This window comes from Martes martes, assembly GCF_963455335.1.
Source record: "Martes martes genome assembly, chromosome: 10".
NCBI lineage: Eukaryota > Metazoa > Chordata > Mammalia > Carnivora > Mustelidae > Martes > Martes martes.
Window position 1 is genome coordinate 48,466,367 of NC_137898.1, and position 21,285 is coordinate 48,487,651.

Below are 21,285 nucleotides of genomic sequence, written 5' to 3' on the forward strand. Positions count from 1 at the left end.
AGAATCGACACTGGGGGCCTCAGAAGGGACAGCCAGGGGAGAGGTTGGGGTGGGATCCAGCTTGTCCTTCAGGGGGGAATGTTCAGTGGCGGGGAAGCAGACACAGTGCCAAATATTCTTTTGAGAAAGTTGCTGAGAAAGAGGAAGATAGATAGAAAAATAGAGGGGAGGTCGAGGTTGGAGGGGTCACTCCTCCCAGGTGCCCCCGATGCATATTTTTACCTGCAAACTTGTTCTCTCCACCCGGGTAGCCTGCCTGGAGCTTTTCAATATGGGTGCCCAGCCATCTGCCTACAAAGGGTCTAAACCTAGGTTGACAAGAGCAGCATGGCCTCTTCAACAGGAAGGTCAAGATCTGAAATAATCCAATGTGACTACTCCATGCCTGACTCCCGGCTCCACGAACGTGACACTGGGCAGTTCTGGAACCACGTTCCATCACTCCGTGGCCACATTCCCCCCTTGCCTTGAAAGCCCTACACAGAGCATTTCCAGGCACTTCAAGATCCCAACCAGAAATCTGCCAGGGGAGTTAAAAGCAGCAGTCACTGAAAGAGACGCTCAGTTGAGGCTCTCGGCTTTTCCACACGGACACGCGCCAAGCCTTTTCCTTTCTGTATTCAGTTGCGTTTACAAGCCTTTAAATATTAACACTCACTGATATGGATGTTTGAGGAACAAATCAGTCTAGCTTCCTAGAAATGACCAGATTTTGTATCTTTCATTCATTCAATACACAGCGATTATGTGCCCGCTACAAGTCACGGGCACACTACTGGCCCTGGAGACACCAGGATTCATACATACGATGTGGTGTTCCTATCCTTGAGGAGCCCATGGACCTTTCCCTGAATAACACGGAACGTCAGAAAAGAAAGGCAGGTGTATGATGTACACATTGGTATGTGTGCATGTGCACACCCAGGGGAACACAGAAGGTTCGTGACCTTCACTTCCAGATGTGACTGTGGAAGGTACCAGAGGCAGGCACGCTCTATGGAGCCCTGAGACTGGAGGATGAACCGTAAAGGTTTGCCCTGCCAGGGAGAGGGAGAAGGGCCCGAGGCGGGAGGAACAGCATGGGAGTCAGCATGGAGATGTGAACAGGCGCGGTGTGCGTAATAATGCAACAACGGTAGTCATGAAAATAATAAAACCAGTACTCGTGAAAATGATGAAAGACATTGCTGGGGCACTCACTGCATGTCAGGCACGATCCTAAGCACTTTCTGTTGCATAAGCCACGCGTGTGAGCGTGTCCGGACGTGAGGCTGAAAAGACAGCTGGGGTCAGCCAGAGGACATGTCTGAATGCGGTGCTAAAGGGCCCGCCTGGGTCCCCCTGGCAGGCGAGAGCAAGAACTGGAAAGACTACCCTTGGGTTTCGAGAAGGCTCCTCTGTGGGTGCCGTGGGTGTGGGCTGGGGGCAGTGAGCAGGGAGGCACCGCGCTGAGGCTGGAGGCTGTTTCAGGAGTTCAGACAAGTGAAAATGGCCGGGAGAGTAGATGCAGGAGACAATGTGGGTAAGAAGAAATGAGCCCTGGAGGCCCCCCATGTATCTGGGGTTCGCAAGAAAGAGGGCAAGAAACACCGGTGGGAAAGTAGATGAGCTCAGCGTGAGGTACGCACGAGGGCAGCGAGGAATGAAAGTCTAGAACTCGAAGCAGAGGTTTGGACGAGAGAGGAGAGAGAGGAACTGGGGAACAGCTGAGGAAAAGTCCGAATTCATTCAGGCTGAATTTAGCCTTTCAACACAAAAATCTCCCCTGAATTCACCTTTCTCCCCCTGGAGGCCTTATATTTCCACAGCAACACTGCAAATTGGCGCACATATCCCCAGAGACAACACACCTGGACATGCAGAGGCCCAGGCTCCCACACACGTGCCCCTGACCTAGAGAGGGGTACACAGAGGCGTACACAAACGGGTCCACAGCTCCTGGAAGTATACATACATGCACACACACATACATACAGGTCTACACATATGCACATGTGCACACGCCCATAGGTGACAGAGGCATGTACAAATGTGCTTAACCCCCACACATGTAAACAGACCTACAGAGGCCATCCTGCACAATTTTCTAGAGGGTGTAAAGCATGTCTTCTAGGACACAGTGGAGGTTTTTTTTTTCATCTACCAAGCTCACGGCCTTCAACTGCTAGGGGGAGCAGCCCCATCTGGTCATTGACCTCCCTCTGCAATTCATTCCTGCAAAACAGATTCCAGGAGGACACCTCAAGGCTCCACTGGTCTGTCATCCCACACTGTGCACAGTCCTAGCCCACCACCTGGGAGACGCCGTGAGCTGAGAACGGCTCCTCGGGAGGAGTCGGGAACCAGCCACCTGCCGATCCAAGCTCTCCACGCGACCTTCCACCCCCTTCTCACCAAAGAGCTTCTGCAGGACTTGTCCGTCATATAAATCTTCAGCCAGATCTTTCACGATGATTCTTTCTCCAACGAGTACGTCATTAATCCAGTCAATTAATACCTATGGGGAGGGAGACCGAAAAAGAGAAGAGTCATGGGAATTTTCTCAAAGATCAGCTTTCTTATCCTGGATAATTAAAATTGAAATGAACTTCAGATCTGGAACACAGCAGAACTGTCCATGTGACGCAGTATGTAGACAGAGTGGTGTAAGCCCTCAGGGCCCAGTTATTTTTCTGGTGTTAAGCGCTTCCAGTGCTGGTGACATCAGTGTCCCTGTTGATATCTTTTGGCCCCTTACCATTCCTTACCCCAATGGAAAGCAACATTCACCTGGTGTTCAGCTGTGCAGCTTACACCAGGCAACGGTATGTGCTTTGGAACATTACACAAACGAGGGTTAGTGACCCACTAACTGACATGTGTACCCCCACCATCTATGAATCTATGCAGGCTAGTTTCTGCTCTGAGCCTCTGATGGCCCACTAAAATGGAGGAGGAAAAGACCTCCCACTTGAGGTAGCAGAAAAAAATCACCCAGGGCAAGGGCCAAATGTTCAGTAAAGGTACATCTTATGAATAAATAAAGCTCTCACCCATGACAACATTTGGCCAGGGCTTATTCCCACCCCTACGTTCAGGAGGGGAGATCAGACACAGAAGTGAACATAGCTGCCAAGGTCACGTTGCCGACCGTGGACAGAGACAGCAACCGAACTCTCGTCTATCCCCCTCCGAGGGACTGTTCTCCTGGCCCCAAGCCACCTCTCTGTGAGGCCAGTGCTGTCTCCTCTCTCTCAGCAGCTGTTATTACCTGAGCGCCCTCCACATCAAGCACTGAGAGGAGCCATTCCACGTGCCTCTCGTTTAGGTAATCAGCACAACACCCACGAGAGGGAGGGAGCATTTGTTTCCTTTTTCAGGTAAGGAAACGGGAGCTTGCTCAAGTCCACTACCTTTTACTTTGAAATTTTTCAGCTCATGTGTTTATTATTTATATATAGTAAAACTAACTCATTTTAAAGATACAGTGTGGTGCGTTTTCGTCATTGTACATAGTTGTGTAACCACCACCACCACAACCGAGATGCAGAGCTGTTCGCTCAGCAGAGGAAGGTTGGGCTCTTGGCCCTCAGTCCCCTTCCCTGCCGACAGGTCTCAGGCAACCACCATAATTTGGCATAAATGGAATCACACAGAACATCACCTTTTGGGCTTGACATCTTTGACTCAGCAGAAATAGACTGCCTTTATCACAGGGGCAGTAGCTGGGCTGGGCTTCCACACCTGTGGGGAGCCTGGGGCCTTCATAGAACGTTGTTCTGTATTGCTCTCCTGTTGGTAGCAGCTTCCCTCCTTACCCTTCCCCCCGCCCTCCCTCCAGCCATCCCCCAACAATCCCCCACCCACACACACACCCAGCATTTATGAACACCTGCTCCATGTCACAGTCTCTGCTGAATCCTGGGGTACAATGATGCAAAAAGAGGTGGTCTCTAACCTCAAGAAGCTCATCATTTAGAGAAGGAGACAGACAGGTGTCTGAGTAGTAGTAACTAGTCATCGCGTGGTGACTCTAAGGGGACAGTCTGAGGTTGAACAGGCAGCTAGAGCATGAGACCCCAAATGCCCACCCCCAGGAGCAGGGGCTTCAACCTTCAGCTGGTAGGAATCCACACGCAGGGTCTGAGCAGGAAAACGATAGACCTGATTCGCGTTTTGCACGAACCGCTTTGGTATCCAGTGCCTTTTGTCCTGTTTTGAGTGCAGCTTGGAGAAGCTGAAGAAGAAAAGCACAGGATGGGGAAGCCAAAGGGGGATGGCATGAACATTTTCCAGAGGATGACAATAGTCCAGTCCCCCTGCCAGGTACAGTAATACATGATGTAATTCAATTTATTTCCTTCTGTTTGAATTCCATCACCTCTACTCAGCTGTGACCATACACAAACCACTGGCTTTTCCAAGACTCACTTTCCTCACCTGTAAGTGGGGATGACAGGAAGTCCTATTTTGCAGGGTGCCTTTGAGGGGCCTTGGGACAAGCAGTGGAAAGACTGTGTGAACGTGAAGATCGTGGCAAATGTGAGCTCATTTGCACTAACTTCTCTGGCACCTGGGATCAACACCATTCACTGGGCAGCTGCTGAGTGCCATTTCTGTTAAATTGGGAGATGTCCACCTATGGGACCACGAGCTGCCCATGACTTTCTAGTCACTGTGCAGTGACTCCCGTGAGTGCCTGCCCAGAGCAGGGGGTCTACCGATGCCTGTTGAGCCGGGGGGTACAGCTGATGCCCCTCCTAATTTCTTCTTACCTTCATCAGTTCTTGCAGTTTGGGGTCGCTGCGGGAGTTCGGGTCTACCATTGTTCGCACTTCATTCTCCTCTTTAAAAGGAAAAGGCAGTCAGTGGGGGTGGCTTTATCTGAAGGCATTAGGCTAACCCAGAAAACAAGAGACCCAGTTACCCAGCATGGTGTCCTCCGGGTCCAGCTCAAAGGGGATCGGGCTGAGGGGCAGGTTAATGGCGTTCATGCCTTCCTCCTGAAGTTCCGATACTGCAAGGAGAAGACAGTCAGAGTCACACTGCAGCCCGCCGAGGACAGGGAGGAGCTCCCTTACAAATGTGTTCGGGACAGACATTAAAACGACCACAAAGGTTAGTCTATAGCTGTTACTCAGCCTGCAACAGAGTCCCTGCCTCTCCTCGCGAAGAGGACCAAGTAGTCCCCTTCAGGTCACCTCTGCCGACTCTCACCTCACTCCCTTTCCTCGGGGCAACAGGGGGGCCTCTGCCTGCTTCCAGACATCATCTCAGGATAAACGCAAGTGAGGTGGGCATTCACATCTTTCTGAGGTTTCTGCCTGCTGCCTCCTGCCTGCCCCTCCTCCCAGGGCTTTCTATCGCTGCAGAGTAGGTGCCCAGTAATTGTCTGGGTGAACAAGGTCACCAAGCTGTAAGCCATTTCCACCCTCGGTGCAGCTCTTCTCATGCTCCTCTCCTTATTTGGCTTCCCTAACTATTTTCCTGATTATCTTCCCTTCCCTTTTCCCAGGTATTTTTTGGATTATCCTACCTTCTCTTTTCCCTCCTACCCACCCCAGCTGCTGCTCTAGGATGCCTCAGTCTGGCCTCTTTCTGGGCTCTGGTCTTGTCCCTTCAGCTCTAATGAGTAGGTGCCCCTGGTGCCAGGCATCTCCTCGCTTAGGCCCATTTCCTCAGCTGAATGTCAAGAGCCCGACCGGAAGGGTGGCCAGCAAATCCTTCTCGCAGTTTTCAAATCCTAAAAATCTACAATTCCACTTTCCTCAAGGAAAACAAAAAGAGGTCAATGGCCACTGAAGACTTGTAGCCTACTCTCCCCGCCATGTGCCCACCGCCCCCCACCCCCCACCCCATGAAGCCTCAGTGAAAAATCCCTACCATAAAACCACTGAGTGAGGGGCACTCGCTAAGCACTGACCTTGGATCACCTACTAAAATCAGTGACCGAAATCTCCTCACCTTTATTCACTTCCAGTTTGGAGAATTACTTTTCACCAATGAAGCCCCAAAAGACCATTTTCTCTAACGGCACTAGTCACCAAAGGGTTCTCAAAGAGCTAATATGGCAGCAGTGATCAGCCTTAATAAAAGCAATGTCCCATCTCTCCATTTCATTTCTTTTTTTTTTATGGACTCTGGCCTCCCTGACCGCCAGTTGCAAGAACTCTTAAGCACAAGGCAGCCACTTACAAAGAGCTCTTTCATATTCGCACACTCACTGATGTTTGCAGTTGGACTGGGGACGAGATTGCCTAACAAAGACAGTGAAACACACTCTACCCCAAAGAGACACAACTTGCATTATGAAGCTGGTATTTAGTCCCATTGCTGTGGGCTCTTGACATTCACACGGGAGATCAGCCAGTCACGGTCTTGAATCTGCAAATTTGCGAATTCGCAGACACCCACCACTCTACATAATTCTCCTCATCAAACATAACTGAAAGACATAAGCCACACCTTCAAGGCTAAAATGGTTCTAGTAAGCATGGGTTCAGTTTGCTTTCCAGTGAAAAACGAAACGGACTCCCGCAGTGTCATGAGACTCCTACAGTTTCCTCCAATGCTCCTCCTCAGACTGGCAGTGTGCTTTCTTTTCCAGGCCGTTTCTCACAAAGGAGGAAGATTTCCACTACTGAACAAGCATTACTGCGCAAGCAGAAGTTAAGTCACGCTTAAATGTGGGCGCGAGGCTGGGTGTACTGGCCGGTGGAGACACTAGCTCCTGCCCAGGACCTTCTCTACCTACACTACCGACCCCCCAGGTCTACACTGTCAGTACAGTAGCTACCAGCCACACGCAGCTGTTCACATTTAAATGAATCAAAAATTTGGTTTCTTCGTTGTACCAGTCACACTGCAAGCGCCCAGTGGCCCACGCATGGCTAGTGGCTACCATGCCGGACATCACAGATGTCATGATGTCCTTCATTACAGGAAATTCAGTTGGATGGCATTGCCCTAGTGGCTGATGGTGTCCACATTTAATCTCCAGACAAGGACTGACCCTGAACTCCAGGCTTACCCCATGTCTCCTCTTTTGTCTGTTAATAGAGATCTCAAATGTATCTACCCACAACTTGATTGTCAACACCCTCACCCCCACCACAACAACACTAAAACAAGACCACTGTTCCCCAGTTCTTCTCTTCTTCAGTAAATGGCACCACCATTTATACAATGGTTTAAGCCAAAATCCAAAAAATCACCCTTAACTTCTCCTTCCTCACGTTTTGCATCCAATTCGCTGGCAAGTTTTGTGGGCTTCACCTCTAAACCAGGATCCAATGCCAACCACTTCTCACCATTTCCACCACCCTATCCTGGTTCAGGCCACCAGTATCTTTCACCTGGACAACCAGAACCACCTTGCAACTGGTCTGCTGCTTTGCGATGCATCTTCCCCACCCCGTCTACTTCCCACAGCACAGTCAGAATGATCTATAAGGATGTAAATAGCATCATCCATTCTTCTGCTTTAAACCCTCCTGTGGTTTCCCCTCGTACTCAGAATAAAGCTCCAGCTCCTTCCTAAACCCACAAGACCCTCTGAGTAGCCCACTGCTCCCTCTCACGTTTTATTTTCTTCAGAGCACTCACCACAACCTGAAATAATCATTATTCACGTGTCTGTTGTCTGTCCCCCGCCAGCCAGAAAATAAACTGTGGGAAAGCTGGCACTTTTTTCTCTATTGTTCACTATTAGATTCCCCAAAGAGGAGCCAGAGTGCCTACATTCAAATCCATGATCTCCTCGCTCTGACCTTGGGCAAGTTCACTGACTTCTTATACCTCAGTTTCCCCATCTGCAAAATGCGAGTGATAATATTACCTACTTCCTAGGGTTGTTGAGAAGGTTAAATGAGTTCATATAGATCAAACACTAAGAAGAGTGCCTGGTGTTTGGTAGGAATTGTGTGAATATATTATGGGAGGGGGCTCAGTCAACTGAGATCTGAATTGTGATTTCGGCTCAGGTCATGATCTCTGGGTTGTGAGATGGAGCCTCATGTGGGGCTCTGCTCTCAGTTGGGCATCTGCTTCTGTGTCTGTCTCTCTATCTCTCTCTCTCCCTCTGCCCCTCCCCCTGCTTACAGGCACGTGCTCTAAAATAAATCTTTCAAACAATTTTTAAAAACCTATTTGTTGAGTAAACGAATAACCCAAACTGTTAAGACCACCATTTGCACGGGTTATGCCTTGAGCCAGAATTTGCCAGAACAGTGTGGTAGATGCAAAGAAGGATTCTTGCTTGTTCTCTGAGAAAAACAACAACAACAACAACACACACACAAAAAAACATTTTGGCCTGACCCTGTGTGCACATGTGTGTGCATATGTGTGTGCTTCTATTTTGTGAGGAGAGAAAAGCCGCATCTGTTCCAAGCCTGTATGGCCTGAGCCAACCTGTGAATATAGAGATATTTACACCTCCAAAATGCGACTAGAAATGTACTATCTGCAGCAAGGACTCCTAAAAGGTGGGTCTGAACAGGATCTTTTTTTTTTTTTAATGTGTACATCATTGTTACAATGTTTTCCGATGAAAAATCCCCAGTCAGAAACACTCCCCTCTGCCCTGCCTCTTTAATTCACTCACAGAGACATAACAAACCCTACAAGAAAGGCTGAGATATGTTTGCAATTGGAAATTTTTTTTTTTTTTTTCAGGAAATGATTCGGTACAGGAACATCATTCCCATCCCATTAACTGCTGACTCGGAGCCAACTGTTTGTAAAAGTGAGTGTGCAAACTGCCCGGTTCAGGCCTGGCCCCAGCCCCATGGGGCCGCATTAGCTGCCACTTTCCCAAAACAGCCCGCGCCTGCTTTGGAGGCTTCCTTTCTATTAAGCCCAAGCAGGACCCAGCAGAAGCCCCTTGCCCATCCCTGTACTCTGAAAGAGAAAAGAGCTGCAATTAAATTTCCCCGGCACAGACTAGGAATATGATGTTTATCCCTTGAACCTCCTCTAACAACCTAAAACTGGGGCTGAATGTGCGGCCCTCGGTGTCTCGCAGCGCCATTAGTCATAACTTAATAAACAGATTAAGTGCCCAGCTGAAGGTCGAGCTCGGGAGAGCAGGGTGATTGCCTCAACTCCTGCCTGACGTGCTCGTCTTTAGAGAGGGGGCTTTGGCTTTTCCGGGAAACGCAGGCTGGCTCTGGGTCCAGTGGTGCTGCGGGGAAAGTACACGGATGGGCTTTGGAGTCTAACAGCACTGGATTTGAATCCTACTTCTATTTATATCAGCGGTGGGATCTTATATAAGTTATCTAACCTCCCTGAAATTCAGAATAAAACAATTCTCTGTAAAACAACGTCGTAGCTGACACTGCTGGTTTCCTCGCTAATATTTTATTTTACTCTATTTCCCTGCTGAGAGAACCCTCATTTTGTTCCAGGGTATACTTCTCCCTCCTAAATTCCAGGGGAGATCCTGATTGGCGTAAGCTAATCATGATAATCTTAATCCCCTTGGTAGTGACTGACTCAAGCATGGCCAAATGATACAACGAGTTGAGAAAATTTCAAGAAGCTTCTGATAGTAGTTTTCCTCCATTCTAAAGAGAGGTCCAAAGAAGGGAAGGTATCCTTCTCATCATTATTACATCAGGATGCTATGTCTGGAATTGCTGCAGCCATTTTGTAGTCACGAGGTAACTTAGCTCAAATCCAAAGAAGAAACTAATATGCTAAGATTGGCAGAGAAGAAAGAAAGGGGTTCTTGTTGATACTGTTAAGCCACCATCCCTGGAGCCACTCTAGCTTTATGTGTCTTGTTATAAGAGAGATAATAAGCTCCCTTAGTGTTTAAGCTGGTGGAGTTGGCATTTTCTGGGGCTTGGAGCTCAAACTCCCTAATTAATACACAGGGCACCAGGATTATAAAGTTGATAGATGAATAGCGCAGGTCTACAATGAAAGGTAATGTTCCTTTCCTTTTTTCCATGAGAAACAGAAGAGCTGCAGGCATCTCTTGTACTTCAGAATACACACAGGGAGTCAAAGAATACCACAGAGAAAACAACTATGGAGAGAAGAATGGATAGAGGTTTCTAAAATTACAAAAAGGGTCCATTTAGGCAAAGCTAGTAATTTCATTCGCTCAACCAGTAAACATTACTAGGCACCTCTTCTGAAGCCGATCTGGTGCCAGCACTGGGAATACATGCCTGGAAATTGGACAGAGATCTGCCTTAATCTGCTCACAGATGGTGGGAGGGGCAGACACATCAACACAACAAGCCTGACGCTGCCCACAGGGGTAAGCGCCACGTGACTGTGGGGCTGCGGGAGCTCGGGCAGAACGAGGGTAGCTCTGGATGGAGGACTGGGGAGGATTCCTAGAAAGGGCGAATTTGAGTCAGACTTCAAAAAATAGAGATTTTCATTTGACACAGGGGCCCCACGAAAGGCACACCTTGTGTAAAAAAACATCAAGGTGTGGAAAAACAGGATAGGTGTTGAGAGTGATGATTATGCCTGAGCACTGGGAAGGGGGGGGTGGAGAGAGAGGAAGGAACCAAGAAGCAAACAGGTAGGTGAGCTCCAGAGTGTCAGGGGTCATGAATTCTTCTGTTCCCCAGCACCTCCTGGACTATGCTCCCTGGGTCTATAGACAAAACAGCAACCAAACCAAACCAAACTGAACACACCAAGGGAGCGCAAGAGAATAGCTAGAACGTTCCTTCTCCTTCAGTGCAAGTTGGCACCAGTAAGATATTTGGGCTGCTCTAGATCCTTATCAGGACTCTGAAGATTAATATCTGGTCCTTCTGAAAGCTAGTAAAGCTCTCTTAATTCTTAAATGGATCAAGGGCCCCCACAGATGTTCTTGGCAGCAAGACAACTAACTTGATAATGGTCTGGTCAGCAAGCCCCAAGAATTTTTGTCTATGTGAAAAATCAGCCTGAAAGAACATCAATCAAAACACTAGAGCTGGGGCACCTGGGTGGTTCAGTGGGCTAAAGCCTCTGCCTTCGGCTCAGGTCATGATCCCAGGGTCCTGGGATCAAGCCCCGCATCAGGCTCTCTGCTTAGCAGGGAGCCTGTTTTCTTCTCTCTCTGCCTGCCTCCCTGCCTGCTTATGATCTCTGTCAAATAAATAAATAAAATCTTTAAAATAAAATAAAAATAAAAAAACACCAGAGCTACCATCATACTTAATGGGGAGAAAACAAATGCTTTCCCCCTACGCCTGCGAACAAGGCAAAGATGTCTCCTCTCACCGCGCCTGTGCAAAATCATACTAAAAATCCTAGTTCATACCATAACACAAGAAAAGGAAATTAAAGGTATAGTAATTGGGAGCAAGGAAATAAAACTATCTTTGCAGATGACATGGTTATCTATGTAGAAAATCGCAACTGATTGACCAAAACAAACAGAACAAAAAACTCCAAACTCTTAGAACTAGTAAGCAATTATAGCAAGGTTGCAGACACAAGGTAAATAAATACACGAGTCAATTGCCTTCCCTTGTGCCAGCAATGACTGCTTGGAATTTGAAATTCAAAACACAGTATTATTTACAGTAGCACCAAAAGATGCAATACTTAGGTATAAATCTTACAAAATCCATACAGAATTGACATGCAGAAAATGACAAAATTCTGTATAAGAAATCAAAGAAGATTTAGATAAATGAAGAGACATTCAGTATTCCTGAATTACAAGACTTGATACTGTTAAGGTGTCAATTCTTCCCAACTTCCTTTATAGATTAAATGCAATCCCACTCAAAAACCACAACAAGATAGGTTACCAACAAACGGATTCTCAAGTTTATACAGAGATGAAAGACCCAGAGTAGCCAACATAATATTGAAGAAAAATGACAAAGTTGGAAGACTGACACTACCAAACCTTAAGACTTACTATAAAGATACAGTAATCAAAATAGTGTGGCAGTGGCAAAAGAGCAGACACACAGATCACTGGAACAGCGTAGAGAACTCAAACAGATACACACAAACATATTCAACTGATCTTTGACAAAGCAGCAAACGCAATTCAATGCAGAAGGGATAGTATTATCAACGTAGGGTATGAGAACAACGGGACTTCTATATGTAAATAATGAATCTAGACACAAACCATATACTTTCTGCAAAATTTAACTCAAAATGATCACAGGCCTAAGAATAAAACACAATACTATAAAATTTCTAGAAAAAAATTTAAGAAAACCTGGGTGACGCAGTGTTTGGCAATGACTTTTGATGTACAACACAAGGACAATCCATGAAAGAAAAACTAATAAGCTGGATTTCATTAAAATTTCTATTCTGCAAAAGATATGGTTAAGAGAATGAAAAAACAAGCTACAGACTGAGAGAAAATACTTGCAAAACATACACTGGATAAAAGACTTATGCAAAACATCCAAAAAAAAAAAAAAACCCTTAAAAATGGAATAAGAAAACAAACCAACTACAAAATGGGCAGACCTAAACAGACATGTCACCAAAGAAAGTACACAAATGGCAAAAAAGAATATGAAAAGAGGTTCAACATCCCTTGTCATCAGGAAATGACAAAGCAATAAAATACCACCCCATTTCTTAGCATGGTTAAAATCCCCCAAACTTGACATCAAATGTTGACAAGGATGTGAAGCCACAAGAACTCTCATTCATTGCTGGTGGGAATGCAAAATGATACAGCCATCTTGGAAGACCACGTGATAGTTTTCTTACAAAGCTAAAGTTTTACCATATAATTCAGCGATTGTGTTCCTAGTATCCACTTGTATTGAAAACATATATTCACACAAAACCCTGTATGTGGATGTTTATAGCAGTTTTAGTCATAATTGCCAAAAACTTGAAGCAACCAAGACTTACTTCAACAGGCAAATAGGTCAGTTGTGGTATATCCATATGGTGAAATATTACTTGGTGATTTTAAAAAATGAGTACTAAAGCCATGAAGAGACGTGGAAGAACTTTAAATATATAATTCCCGAGTCAAAGAGGCTAGTCTGAAAAGGTGACACAATGTGTGATTCCAATATAGGACATTCAGAAAAGGTAAAACTATAGAGACAGTAAAAAGATCAGTGGCTGCCAGGGGTTTGAGGGAAGGTTTGAATAGGCAAAGTTTTTTAAGAAGATCAAATTATTCCGGATGATACCGTGACGGTATATACATGATTTTATGCATTTACCAAGCCCACAGAATTTTATAGCACTGGGAATAAACCTCAATGTAAGCAAATTCAAAAAATCATTTAGGTGGTTGGCGGCTCCAAGGATGGGAGGTAGACTGTGATGCTAGAACCTAACAGAATCACAAATGTGGGAGACAACCTCACTGGAAGGGGTAAATGGGATGGTGTTGACCTAAGTATCATTGGAAATGAGTGGTGTCTGTGAAACCCAAGTCAAAAGGAACTACACGTAAGCATGGACTCTAGTTGATAAAGTTATTTGCCATGGGAGTGCCAGGCAACAATTCTGATACCATGACACACGGACACTGGAATCGAATAATTACATAAACGGATGGTGGATGGTCGGAGCCAGGTTTCTCAATGTTGGAGTGGGAAGTTACAGACAAGCGGGAAAAAGGCTAGGATGATCTATGTGGTGATGGGTTAGAGGCGGAGATAGCAGTAAGCACTCACGTTTAGCTTTATAGATACAGATGATTACAAACAGAAATATCACGAAGTGGGAATACGGTTGACCCTGAACAACACAGGTTTGAACTGTATGGCTCCACTGTCACGCATTTTGTTTTTGAGTTGACAACAAAAGCCACAAGGCATTTATTTACAAGGACTCAACCCAGTCCCCACCAAATCAAAGGCAGCATTAAAGAGGCTGCACCTGCTGCCATCTGAATAGCTGGAGAGACCCCCCTCCCCAACAAGGCGGTCAGAAGCCCCTAGGGGCCCTAGACCTAGGCAGGCAGGTCACGCATATGCCACCAGAATAGTCCGGTCTAGCACCCGGGGCTGGCCAGCAGGAGGCTGAGCTGAAGTGAAGGAATGTGTCTAGAGGGCAGGGGTGGCACTGTGCTTGGAGCCCCATGTCTGTGGCACCCCTGCACCGAACTGTTCAGGCTCCAGGGCTGCACTGGGTTGGCTGCAGACCTTGGACCCTCTTGGGCTGGGTAGGGACCCCTCTTTCGTAGCAGCACCCCAGCCCCTCGGCCTCCTGGGGGCCGGTGTACTAATGGGTAGCCACAGCTGCCAATGGCCCCAGGCCAGTGGTACACCTCCAGGTATATGGAGCAGCTGTACTGTGCCTCCAGGCTGCTGTCACACCCACAGGTGTGCCTGGTGGCTGCCATTGCTAAGCTGAGGCCACCAGGCTGCAGAATATGACCGTCTTGGAGTGCCAGGTCCACTACCACTTCCCTTTTCCCTCCCTGTCCCAGCCCAGCCTGGTGCACCTATATGTGGATTTTTTTTTTCTTCAGTAAACATAGCTGGAGTACTGCATTTCTTCCTTCTGGTTTTCTTAATAACATTTTCTATTCTCTATCTTACTTTACTGTAAGAATATAGTATATAATATATAGAACACAGAACATGTGTTAGTTGACTGTTATTATGAAGGCTACCAGTCGACAGCAGGCTATCAGTAGTTGAGTTTTTGTAAAAGTTATATATAGGTTTTCTTAATTATGAAGGGGTCAGTGCCCTTAACCCCCTGCCTTGTTCAAGGGTCAACTGTACATACGTGGGTTAGTTTCTGACTCTATTAGCTGAGAAGTCCTAAAAGTAATGGCACTCCAGTAACAATGAACGTACTAGCACCAGATCCTGGTCTCTCATGATTCTCCAATAAAAGGAACCAGAGCTTGTTGGAAAGATGTCTGATTCTAGGATTGGAAAGGCAATCTGCAAGATCAGTCTGGAACCAGAAAGGAAAGAAGCTGGAACAATCCAAGCAGCAAAATAAATAAAATAATATTGGGTTATAACCCAAGGCACAAAATAAATATCCATGAGTCCATACTGATATAAATGACTGGATTAATCAATAAATGGGGGAGAGAAACCTCCTTTGTAGAATTCCAAATAATCTACATGGATCCTGTGTCCTCAGAGAAGGAAAGCATAACCCTGTATCCCTTAAAAGTAGGCCTTCCTTCCAAACAGTACAATAGGGAAAGGAGGAAAGGAGTGACTTTACAGTGCAGAATCCTGACAAACACTAGCTAAGCCAGGTGACCAAGGTCAACATCACAGTCATAACTCATGGCATTTGAGGTGATGTGATGAAAATAGCATTTACCTCTGTGCTCTTCCTTTTCAAACCCATGAGCCCAGCAGGAAACATTAGACAGATTTCAATAGATGGGCATCCTAAAATATGTTTGACTAGTCTTCCCTCAAAACTGTCAAAGTCATCAAAAACAAGCCTGAGAAACAATCACGGCCAAGAAGAGCTAAGGAGGCACAATGACTTAAATATAATGTGGTATCCTGGATGGGATTCTAGATCAAGAAAGGACATTAGATAAAAACTAAAGAAATTGGAATAAGTTATATACCTTAGTTAATAATAATATATCAACACTGGTTCATGAATTTTAAACGTATCCTACTAATGCAAGATGTTAATAAGAGGGGAAACTGGGTGTAGGGTGTAGGGGAATTCTTGGTTCTATCCTTGTAATTTTTCTGTAAACCTAAAATTACTGTAAAAATAGTTTAAAAAAATCAACCTGAATTTGCTATTTTTCCAACCAAATATAGTATTCACAGGTGTGCGGGGAATCCATGATGTTATGGGACACATAGGTTTCCTTCATTACCAAGGAGACAATGGTAACTTAGCCAACAACAGCTGAGCCCTATAGAAGCATCTGTACAGGAGGCAAAACACAAACACCACTTCAAAGTCCTACAAGTGTAAGATGTACTCATTCCCAAGTGGGAACTGAAGTTTCCAGGAAGAAAGGACATAGTTTACGTGTTTCCAGGGCTGAGATGCAAAGACAAAGCTTCCTCATAACTTAAGGATGCCTGGCAAGGCCATTTCTGCTTGCCTACTAGTACAGACATCATTGAAAGTACATTGGTCTCTTTAATGATCTTAATGCTTTTCTCTGGAACTGCTCTGGAAAGTATGTTTATCCATGGGCCTTGATGGGGGTTTTCACACCAAAGGCTTTTGTGTTAGTTTACCATTGCTGTGGTAACACATGACAAATAGTGGGTGGCTTGAAACAACACAGACTTATCCTTAGAGTTCGATAGGTTGTAAGTCCATCATGGGTCTCTGTGGGCTAAAATCAAGGTGTTGGGAGGGTTGTGTCCCTTTCCGGAAGCTTTAGGGGAGAGGCTATTTTCTTGCCTTCTCAAGCTACCAGAGGCCACTTCCATCCCTTGGCTTTGGCCCCCTTCCTCCATTTTCAAAGCTGGCAATGGGGGGGCTGGGGGCCACATCATTCTCACGTTGCCTTGCTGAGCTGCTACTTCTGCCTCCCTCTTCCACTTTTAAGGACCCTGGTAAGTACACCAGGCCCATCTGAACAATCTCGGACAATCTCCCTATTTTAGGGTTGACTAGCTACCAAAATCCCACCTGCAACCTTAATTTCCCTTTGCCATGTAATGTAACATATTGACAGATTCTAGAGATTGGGCTAAGGTCATCTTTGGGGTTGGGGGGAACCGTTATTCTGCCTACAACAGCCTTCCTGATTAAGGGGACAAGTTCTGTTCTTAATACTCACCCTTGGGTACGACAGATGGGTTCACTTTTCCTCCTTGTGAGATTGCCAACAGAAAATGCAAAATTCCAAACCTTTCCATCCCAGCCCTTAAACTAAAGTTTTATTACTTTTAACTAAAAGGATACTTGTTTCAACAGCCATAATATAAAGCATCAGGGAAACATGGAAGCCAGCCCGTGGTGGCCACAGCAGACTGTCAGGGCCACAACACACTCCCCTGTACTTGACGCCACAGTTTAGTCACCAGGGTCTGAAATCCGGCCCTTGGAGCATAGCCAGAAAAAGGAACTTAGAGGCTGGTGTTGTGATGGGGGCTGACAGGAAGATCTATAGTCTTTACGAGTCTTGTAGTTTCCACCAGAGTCTTTGTTTTGGTCAGTTTTACAGTCTCTACAGAACTGGAAGGCTGCCAAGCAAATGGCCCCTGGACATTTATTCATCGTTCAGCCAAGCACGTGATTTAGCTGCCCTCCAATTACTAGTAAACAAGGAGGGAGCTGATGCACCATTGGCTGGCTTTGGGCAGTCAAAGCAATCTCAACCGAAACATTGGTGGAGCTCTCAAGTAAGTCATGGGAATTCAAACACCACGACGGCACAGAGGGTCCTGGGGAACAATACATCATTGTTCTTTGTCTTTGGCCATGCTCTGTCCTGTTCTCTCTTTACATTGAGAACCAGAACCACTTCCTTGGTCTTAAAGGAGACCTACTCCTACTTAAGCAGAAGGTGGTAGAGGTGCCGGCCTGGGAGTTGATAAACTCGAAGCCTTTGTGCATGTGTGTACTCCTGTGTGCCTCCAAACACCTCCCCCTTACGTCAGCCTTGGGGAGACCACAGAACTTGATCTGGCGTATTGCCTAACGGCACGTAAAGTATGAGTACAACAAGCAACCTAGGACAGCCAGGGTGGAACTGGCACGCCGACTATCTCTTTCCCTCCTGAACATGTATGGGCATTTCTCGTGCCAGGGGCTATGGATCCAAAGATAAACAATTACTTCCCTTCTAGGGTCAGCAGGTTCCTGAAGGACAGTTCTCTTAGGGGTCCGTAGAGCCCAGCGCAGGGCCAGCCATGCAAGAAGCATTCAGTAAGTGCTGGGAGGATGCTTTAGTTGGGGCAGGGGGGGAAGACACATACACAGATCGCAAGCAATATGAATAAGGACCTCCATGCAGTTCTGACCCAAGTCCTGAGGGCAGAGAGCCTTCCAGCATGGAGGGAGCCACAGAGGAGTGTGTGGGAGACAGAGGGGGCACGGGAGGGCAGGGGAGCCCCAGGACATGCTTCAGCCTCTGTGCCTCACTTACTTCCCTCTTTGTGCCCCACCTGAGTGAAGTTTCCTTTCCTCCTTATGTTCTCTGTGGCTCTTGGACCTTCATGTCGGTATTTTTCTTATTTATGAACTCTGAACAGCCAGTCGTTCATTTTTGCAGTGGCTCAATGCTGCTTAAAAAGCACCATATCAACCACTAGTCCCCTTGAATTCCCAAGTGGTGGCCTCCGTGGAAATGAGCCCTGGGTGTGGCTGACAAGTGACCATGGCACTGCTGTGTCCTGACTGGCTCAGTTCTCTGGTGGGCTAATTCTAGATTTGCCTGCAGGCCCGTCAGGGGTTTATCCTTAAGGAGCACGATGTGGGGCACTGTCTCTCAAATGGACAACAATGATGACCAGAAGAGAAGACACACAGTCGCACTGCCCTTCCTTTGTATCAGGCATGGAAACATGGCACTTTTTTTTAAAAAAACACATTACTATATTTAATCTTTCCAGCAATCCAAGGAGTAGGTGCTATTATTATCCCCACTATACAGATCAGGAAAATGAGACCCAGAGAAGGTGTGTAACCTGACCAAGGCCACATAGCTAGAAAGCAGAACCCAGTGGGTCTTGGGCCAGCTGGCTGCAGAGTTCACATCCTTAACACTATGCTATAGGTTGTCCCAGTTTTATGTAACGACATTCATTCATTCATTCATTCATTTATTTATTATGAAAACACCTAGAACATGGTCGCTTCTGCATTCCCACGTAAAGCTAGGGGAAAGTTTCATGGCGGATCACCTTGCATATACTAAGCCCTCCAGGTTGTCTGGTCACCCTACGGAGGCTCAGCCTTTGTGGAAATAGATTAAAAAGGAGGTGATACATGAGCAGTATTTTTGTTTTGTTTGAAATAGTAGGGTGATTTATTTCTGGCTATAAAAGAAAAACAGGCTCATTAAAGAGACCTTTTTAAATACAAAACAATGAAGAGAGGAAATAATCCTACTGCTTAGAGATAAACCCTGTTAACACATTGTATTTTGTTACCAGGTTTTCTGTTTTACACACAGACACACACACACGCACACATACATGCACGCATGCACGCACACAGCACATGGCTCTCTAGCCTTTTACTATATGACAGAATCTCATCATCTTTCCTTATGCCATCAAAAACATCACTTTAAACACTGTTCTCAATTTCTGTCGAAGGGACATACAACGTTACTTAGCCATTCCGTAACTGTTGGACATTTAGGTGCTTTCCAATTATGGGGGGAGGTGGCGGAGTGGGGCAGGTTGAGTCATTCCCCAGCTACGAAGGGTGAGGGGGCCTCTGGCAGAGGGACCAGCAAGGGCAAAAATGTGGTGCCCATGGGGAACTAGATGCACAGCCCGTGTGAGTCAGGCCACAAGCTATTCTCTTTCACGGGTAAGGAAGCTCAATTTCAGAGTTTAAGAGACTCGCCTGGAAGTTTCCTAGAATATGATTTGAATGGTTATTCATCCTCTTTCCCCCATGTCTTGGTTTGGAGCCTCCTGAAAGCAGGAAGGGAACCCTAGAGAAAGGGGGCCAGGGGCAAGGGGAGCGACGTGAAGATGGGACGGGGCAGACGACGACAAAGGGCACGTGTGGTGACTGAGCTGAGCCCCACCCCCGTGTGGGCTCTCTAGGAGACTGTAGGCTGTCTCCAGGAGACCTCCCCACCAAGCTGAGGTTCCCCAGTTAAGGGTGCTAGCTTTCCACACCTCAGGCTGTGCTGGCTGCTGCCTAGGGGGCTTCAGAAGCCACAGCCCTGAGACGGAGCAGTGAAGGGGCCAGGCCATGGAGGGCTCTGCTGTGTGTACCAGTCATCACAGCCAGGCTGAAACCAGAGGGGGCCTGAGAAGCTCACAGTCACGTACACCCGGAATCTCTGTGGGCCAAGGGCCAACACAGGTGTGGCTCCAGGTGATGGGGGAGCACTGGGAGGGATCCGGGAGGGCTTCGGGAAGACAGCGGTGCCAGACCCTTTTGTGGACAGACCTCTGTTCTTTTCAGATCACTTCCCACCATTTGTAATCACACATCCATGTGCATATCTGTAGAACACCTGTCTCCTCCATTTTTTTTTTTAAATATTTTATTTATTTATTTACTTGTCAGAGAGAGAGAGAGAGAGAGCACAGGCAGACAGAGTGGCAGAGGGAGAAGCAGGCTCCTCGAGGAGGAAGGAGCCCGATGTGGGACTTGATCCCAGGACGCTGGGATCATGACCTGAGCCGAAGGCAGCTGCTTAACCAACTGAGCCACGCAGGCGTCCCTCCTCCATTCTCTTGAGTGCTTCGAGAGGACGGAGGCCTTGCCCACCACAGCATTGCCATCAGCTGCCGCACCATGAGTGCTGAGCGTGTGTTTGCCGAATGAAGGACTAGTACGGGGATGCTGGCCCGGGGGAAGTCTGCCCTTCCAGCAGAGTCCCACGGCCAAATCAGCCTCTTTATAACCTTCTACATCACAGCCAGACATTCATACTGGGTAGGTCTGGGCTTTAAGAAGAGAAGGATACGGAACTAGACACAACAAGGAAGGGAGCAGAGAGGGCATACGCCGGTTGGTTCTGAGTGTGAGGGTCCGAGATGTTGAGTGGAGGTATTTTTGCTTATCACTGAGACCTCCTCAGCATCAGTGACTATGTCCCATTCCCAGCTGGAAATCCGAGACTATCACACCAGAAGTGGCAAAAAGCTGCCGGTCGTTGTATATCACAGGGACCATCGAGGCTTCCTGGTATGGGGATATCTTTTTTTTCCCCCCGAAACCGACAATCTATGTTGACAGCAAATCCGCACAGAGAACCTATTAAAAGAAATTGTAGTAAATCAGAGATGCTTGCCCTGCCTGTCTGGCATTCTGCTGATTGCATGCCTGACACTTCCACGGTAGCTCCCTTTGGTGCAACCCTCCATTTGATTCAATTCTACGGGTAATTATTGAGACTTGACAATGTGCAAGGCAATGTGTTAGGCGCCTCCTTCCAGGGCATCTTCCAGGCCGAGAACATAATTTAACTCACAGACAGAATAAACATGCACGACTGAAGCTCAGAGTGAATGAGGCCACAAGAAACGGTCAAGACCGTTCAAAGAAGATAACATTATACCCAGGGGACCCAGTGTGGGACAGCAGGTACCACCCACTTGTTCATCGGTTGAAGTATGCATTCAACAGCATTGCTGGCAACTTTCCTGGACCAGGCACTGTGCTGGATCCTAGGGTCAGAGGGATGAATAAAACCCAGCCCCAGAGTATAGCGTCGTACTCTGTGGATACAACAGGAGTATCACT

General features: G+C 46.8%; 1 protein-coding gene across 1 annotated transcript in view; it reads right to left on the reverse strand.

The window, feature by feature from the left end:
• Positions 1-21,285, reverse strand: part of PARVA (parvin alpha) — a 167,710-nt gene that overhangs the window by 62,861 nt on the left and 83,564 nt on the right. Inside the window, exons 2-4 of the mRNA XM_080815474.1 lie at positions 4,907-4,996; positions 4,755-4,825; positions 2,395-2,497 (exon numbers count right to left, since the gene is read on the reverse strand). Coding sequence (XP_080671600.1) covers positions 2,395-2,497; positions 4,755-4,825; positions 4,907-4,996 — 264 coding nt within the window. The remainder of the gene's footprint in view (positions 1-2,394; positions 2,498-4,754; positions 4,826-4,906; positions 4,997-21,285) is intronic.